The 6,471-nt window shown below is 56.8% G+C and overlaps 1 protein-coding gene across 1 annotated transcript; it reads left to right on the forward strand.

Annotated features, from left to right (window-relative positions):
• Positions 1-317: 317 nt before the first annotated feature.
• On the forward strand, positions 318-5,153 carry LOC138101267 (serine/threonine-protein kinase PAK 3-like; the record flags this gene model as incomplete). Its single annotated transcript, XM_068999096.1, has 9 exons — positions 318-388; positions 1,128-1,324; positions 2,008-2,071; positions 2,666-2,714; positions 3,013-3,125; positions 3,382-3,499; positions 4,249-4,348; positions 4,630-4,826; positions 4,919-5,153. Coding segments are annotated over exons 1-9 (1,144 nt in total), but the record flags the coding sequence as incomplete, so codon positions are not given.
• Between the last annotated feature and the right edge of the window lie 1,318 nt (positions 5,154-6,471).

Consider the following 6,471-nt stretch of genomic DNA (forward strand, 5'->3'; position numbering starts at 1 on the left):
TCAAGAGATGAAAGGCAAGTGTGGCAGGCCAAAGGTGTCTTGCTGATTCTAGCCAGGGTGGAGGATCAAATGCACAGCAAGACGGAGCACCACCTAATTTGCCCACCTTAAGAGGGTGAATTTCACGACTCAGAATCCCACTTTGATCAAAGTTTCTGATTTCCCCTTAGTCTGGGTGAAAAGAAAGCAGCTTACGGAGCTGACAAGAAAGCAGCTCCTAAAGGACTGGCTGCTCCCTGTCCCTCTCACTGCTGTCTGTCTGCAGGGCTCACCAGCAGGGTCAGCAGCTCCTCTGGCTCCCTCTCTTGCTGAGGAAGATGCGGAAGAGGAGCCAAATGACAAGAAGCCTCCAGCTGGTGTCCATCCACGGCCTGAACGTGCAGAGCCAGTAAGTGGCGCCTGTGGTTGGCACTGCCTTTGGTGGAGGGCCGAGCTTCAAGTTTCTGACGAGCCAGCCCTTGCCGCTCGTGCCTGAAGATGCTGGGGGCTGTGTGCCTGCCATGACGTAGTGCTGCTTCAGCCAGGCCAGGCACCCCTGGCAAATGGCTTCTGAACTTTCCCATTTGAGCGCCATTTTGCTGGGACGCTGAGAGGGCCTGAGAATGTCTTTGGGATCAGACGAGAGGCAGCATTGTGCCTTTCAATTGTTGCCAGCGTAGAAGTGAGCCCCTCGGTGCACGGTGTCCGTGCAGGCTCCCCGTGGTCAGTGGACAGAGACGGTCCAAAGACTCAGTTGAGAGCCTTGCAGGATACTTAGGAGACACTGGCCCCTGGGAGGGACCAATTAGCTTCAGGCACAACATAGAGCAGACTGGCCTTCTGGTCAGACGCTACCATGCCCACTCGAGGGTGACTTCATTGCCCAGGGGAACACAGCAGGAGGAAAGCAACAAGGCTCTGGGGCCCTGCTCCCACCTCTTGCTGGATCTTTGCAAGCTCGTCAATACCTTGTTGCAGTGGTCTTGCAGAAAATCGATAAAATGTAGCATGAACCTGGCCATGTGCTGCTGTATCACAGCAGCCTTTGGGCTTTGCCCGTTGCCTTTGAGAAGGGGACATGCAAAACCCCCCCAGCCAAAGAGGCCTGGCGGTGGCTGACAGCCTTCCTTTTGCCGTGTGCTCTGCAGGGCATCTGTGCCAGCCGCCTTTCTGACGGGCAATCCTTTCTTGTCCCAGCTCTCTCTTGACGCGCGCTCTGCCGTCCAACGTGCCGCTTCACCGGCGCGCTCTGCAGCAGCCAGCACTCCCCCACGTGCCAGCACTTCGTTCAGCAGCCCAGCCCAGCAGCCGGAGATGAGAGAGGAGCAGAGCCTGAAGAGACTGAGTACGTCTGGTGTATTTCTGGTCTGCCAGAGCGGTGTGTTTTCTGCGGGTCTCTGAAGTTCCTCCTCGCTTTAGTGTCACAGAGGCATTTAGGCCTCCCTCCAAGAACCTGTTGCTGTGCTTTGAGGCAGCAAGAGAGCGCTCGGCGTGTTCCCGCTGCCTCTGAGGGCAGCTGGCACTGGCTTGACTTTTCCTGGGCTGCCCTCTGTGCCAAAGACAAAAGCAGAGATTGTTTCTGTTGAGCAGAAGGCTGGCACCTAGCGGGTGACTGGGCCCCAGGGAGCTCTCGGGCCCCAGCTCTTCTCTGGCTGCCCTTTTTACGACTGTTCTCGCTCCTCCTCTCACTGCTGCACACTGTTCTCCTAAGTGGCCCTGCCGGTGACGGCAGGTGCCACTGCAGAGGCCGCGGAGGCCCTTCCTTAACTCGGAGGGCCCAGTTCCTAAAGGCCCTTCGTTCTGGCTTATCACATGAGCTGCTGTGCTTGAGAGCCGTGAAGTCCTTCTTGGAAAGGCCAACTGCTGAAAGGCAGAGAAGATGGCCCTCCCGCTCGCTGTTCTCAGCGGCTGGAAGCCAAGTGACTGCAATGGGCACAGAGCTCCCGACAGTGGGGCTGCATCTTGGATCGTCTGGGGAGCGGCATCTCCCTTTGAAAGTGAGCACCTTGCACTGCTTTTGTCTTTCAGGGAGCATTGTGAGTCTGGGCGAGCCGAGGAGGAAATACTCGGCGTTTGAAGAACTCGGACGAGGGTAAGTCTGACGCCTGCTCCTTACGCAAAACCACGGGCCCGGTCATTTGGCCGGTGCAGCGTCAAGCGTGAAGTCAGGCAAGCTGCGAACACGGTCAGACTCCGGCTTTACCTTCCTGCCACCTCTCAGGACTGCTCAGTCAGAGCAGTCAGAAGGCATCATCAAAGACAACCTGGTGCTGGCAAGGTCTGCCTTGCTTGCAGCAAGGAGCAGGGCCTGGAAGATGTCCCGCCCCTGCCGGCCTACCAGAGCACCTTGTCACCCGAGAGCTGGCAGATAACACTTCTCAAAGGCAGAGTTTTCCAAGTTCTTCTTCTCCAGTTTTTCCAAAGGGTCCCCCTTAGGCTGGGAACGGAAGCAATCGGGCGTGTGCCTTGGAGATTTGTAGCAGCCCTTGGTGTTCACACTGGGCCTCAGTTTTCTCCTGGACACCCTGCGTGGCAGAGGGCTGCTGGGCTCTTGTGCTATTGGCGGGGGAGGCGCTGCAGCCAGGCGTTTTCCAAATGCTCCAGGCAGCCTGGGGAGATCTCCCGCCTAGGCTGGCTTTCACCGCCAGGGACTAAAGGGCTTTTTCTGCTGCCGTTTTCTTTCTAGGGGTTTTGGAGCTGTTTATAAAGCCCTCGACGCCAGCACAGGACAACAGGTAAAGTGTCAATGCCCCCAGCAGATTTTGCAGCTCTGGAGCGCTTTCGCCGCGGCTGCGAGCCTTGGCTGGAGCTTTGGGTGGCCGCTCCATCTCTGCGGCAGAGGCTGCTCCTCTGAAGCACAGCCTAGGCTCAGCAGCCTGCAGACGGCATTTGGGACGGGCTTCGGTCCTTCTCCTAAGCTCTGCCCTTTGGCACAGCTGGGCTGCGTCATTGCACAAGCACTCGCTGCGTGTTCCTGGGGATCTCGTGCGACGAGCGGCTTCTCAAGTCAACGGTCTCTCAATGTCCTTTTAGGTGGCCATCAAGAAAATGGCTCTTCAAGAGGAGATGTCCGAGGAGCTGGCTGTCAATGAAATCGTGGCCATGAGGGACAGTAGGAACCCCAATATTGTGTCCTACTTAGACAGGTGGGGCTATTCTCATGTCAGTGTTCCTTTAGGATACTGCAAGCCCAAAGTGGCAAACCCCTTTGGTCACTGGCAGAAAATGGAGCTGTTTAGGATTTCTCTCCTCCAGTGCGTGGGAGGAGGTTGCACTTGGTCTGCAAGAATCTCCTCTGGCAAATGCAGCTTGGAGAGCACTTCCAGAAAGCTGGGTCAGCCCCTCGGGTGACTGGGCTGTGCCCAGGTCCTCTCTCTCCATGCCGGGCTTTTCTTCTTTCAGCTACCTGGTCGATGGAGAGCTCTGGCTGGCGATGGAGTTCATGGACGGCGGCACGTTGTATGATGTAGTCGGGGCAGTGTACCTCGAGGAAGGACAGATAGGCGCTGTCTGTCGGGAGGTGAGGGATGCCGCTTGTGCTTCCCCTGGCCTGTTGGCCCTTGTCAACTGGTGGTTAAGAACAGCAGAGATTTCTTGCTCACGGCCTTGCTTTGCTGTTGCTGTCACGACACGCAGAAGAAAGAACATCTGAAGCCAACTGCCTGCCAGTGTCCCCGCACTTCCTAGGCTCCGTTCTCGCACTCTTACGTGCTGCCGTTGTGCTGGGGCGCTCGCGCTCGCTGGCTCGCTGGCTCGCTCGCTGTGTCGCACTTGTTTCCTCTTGCCAGCTTTGCCTCTCAACGTTTGCCTGGAGCCTGTCTGTGTGTCCTGCATTCCTTGCCGCTCCAAGCCTGAACGCTGGTGGCAGAATTTCAAGCTAAGGGCAAAGGAGATGTCCTCAGCTTCAAAGGATAGCATTGCAGCCCAGATGGCGTTGGATTCTGGAACAGGTCTAACGTGCTGCTTCCTCCTCTGCTGCCACAAGGCTACCAAGAAAATCTTTGCCATGCCGCCCCCCAGCCAAAGGGCACGCGCTACGTACCGAAGGGAGGAGGGGCTTTTGGAAGCTCAGATGTGCCTTTGCTTGGAAAGATAGAACACGCGTAAGAGTGTTGAAGCAGCAAGCTCTTCCTCTTGACAGCACTAGGATGCTGCGCCCTGGCTCCCAATTCCCTGAGAAAGCTGTCACTCTCGTCCAGCCCGTTCCTTTCTTGCGGGATGAAATCAGGTCCTGAACCTTCACCCTTCCCTTTCTCCTCTCTCTCTCAGTGCCTGCAAGGACTGCATTTCCTTCATTCCCGCCGAGTCATCCACAGAGACGTCAAAAGCTGCAACATTCTTGTGAGCACGGACGGATCTGTCAAACTGGGTGGGTATCCTTGGTCCGGCGCAGCGTTCCCGGGATGCGCTCTGGGGCTGCTCTGGGGTAACTGCCAGTTCTCCAGAAGCACTGCTTGGCCAGTGCGCCAAACCTGAGGGCGTTTTTGAAGAGGCCAATGCCTTGTTTCCCTGGCTACAGCCCCGCGGAAGCAGAGCACTGCTGCTTTTCCAGCTAGATTCACCGTGGCCTTGTCAGGCTTTGAGCGGGCAATTCTTTGGCTGGGTTTGCCAGTTGTAGCTGGCTTTGACAGGGTTTGTTTTTCTCCGCAGCTGACTTTGGCCTCTGTGCTCAGCTCACCCCTGAGCACGACAAGTGCAGCTCCAGCGTCGGCACTCCCAGCTGGATGGCGCCAGAAGTCGTGAGAGGAGAAGCCTACGGCCCCAAAGTGGACATCTGGTCACTGGGGATCGTGGGGCTGGAAATGGTGGAAGGGGAAGCTCCTTACCAGAGGGAACCCCGTCTCAGGGTAAGGTGCAGCTTCAAAGTGTGGCTCTGTGCAGAGAGAGCTGTTGTGGCTAGGAAAGGAGCAGGTAGAGTGTCCGCTTCCCTTTTTGGTAGGTTTTTGAACTGATAGAAAGGAACGGGGCCCCAAAACTGCAAAACCCCAGGCACCACTCGGCTCTCCTGCGCGACTTTCTCCGCTGCTGCCTGCAGACAGACGAGGACAGGCGCTGGTCTGCCCAGGAACTCCTGAAGGTAAGAAAAAGCAAAGCGGCAAAAAGCCCTGCGAGCTGTGGACACCTGCATGAAGGGCCGAAGAGGACTGTGGGCCACGTGGGCCTGGGCGAGACAGGTCCGGGAGCGGAAGGCGGAGGGGCAGATGGTGCCCTCGGTCCTCTTTGCGCGTCTTCCTGGTAGCAGAGGAGCCCTGCTTGAGCCTGTTGGACGTGATCTTGGGAAGTCATGGTTCCTTTTGGTTGTGTTTTTCCTTTGGGCAGCATCCATTTGTGACCTCAGGCGATCCTGCCTCCAGCCTGGCTGCTCTGATCATCTCAGCCAAGCAAGTGCAGGAAGATTGGAGAGGAGACGCTTGCGCCTGAGGAGGCCTTGGTGCCCCGCCAGCCCAGAGGAGTGAAGAGGGGATGTACCGTATTTAAGAGAAGATTCGGCCATCCCCTGAGTTTTATAATTTAGCTGTTCCATAGTTAGGAAGTTTATGGTTTTGAGATTTTCTTAGCTTAGCTGGTTTTCGTTAGGACTCCAGTCCCCAGAAAGTTTCATTAAAGGAGCATTGTTTAGCTAAGAGTAGAGTATTGCTGATGTAGGGAAGCTGAGAACTATCCTGGAGCTAGAAATGGACCAATCGTCATCCTGATGATTAAGCTATGAAAGAAAAAGCTGGGACTCAGCAGAACTGGACCAGGCATGAGCTGTCAGCCTGAACAGGTCACCAGGAGGACAGAATGATGAAGATGAAGATGAAGATGAAGATGAAGATGAAGAAGTAGCTGGAAGACCCTTGGTTTCAGCCCTTGGTTTCAGCAGGACTGGCAATAAAAGGCTGTAAAACCTTCAGAACCCTGGAAGATTCCCTTCCTTGCCACACTGGGCCTAAGCTGGACAGCGCCTTCGAAGCCGTGCGCTCTGGACGGGCTGTCCTGTTCATGGCTTTGCGCTGCTTCCCAGCGGCCCAAGGCTCTCCCCCCTCACAGAGGGGCCCTGCCCCGCCCCACGCGCCCCGTGGCCGCTCCCGCTCCGCCCGCCCTGCGGAGATGTTGCCCCCCCACCCGCCCCCCGTGCCCTGGCATCCCCCAGCGCCAGCCGCCCCTCAGGGAGGGGCAGGAGGAGGGAGCAGGCCCCGCTTGTTCCCCTTTCCTGGCGGTCACGTGGCATCCAAGAGCCAAGGAGGGCTGAAATGGCACGTCCCCCAAACGCTTCCCTCTCTGGTCCTTTTGGGGCACTAACGCGCTCTGCTCAAGGGAGTCCGAGGGCCTACGCTCGGCTTTCCCTGCTAAGGCCTCATTCTTCCTTCTGTAAGCTCTACAACTGGCTGGTTGACGTTAGCTCTCTAGGAGATGGGGAAAACGAGACGCTTTCAAATTGGGGGAATTACCCTGGTAAATTACTGCAGTTTTTCAGCAACAGAATTTCAAGGTGCAGCTGGGCCTTTC

The sequence above is a fragment of the Aphelocoma coerulescens genome, unplaced genomic scaffold (assembly GCF_041296385.1).
Source record: "Aphelocoma coerulescens isolate FSJ_1873_10779 unplaced genomic scaffold, UR_Acoe_1.0 HiC_scaffold_224, whole genome shotgun sequence".
In the NCBI taxonomy this organism is placed as follows: domain Eukaryota; kingdom Metazoa; phylum Chordata; class Aves; order Passeriformes; family Corvidae; genus Aphelocoma; species Aphelocoma coerulescens.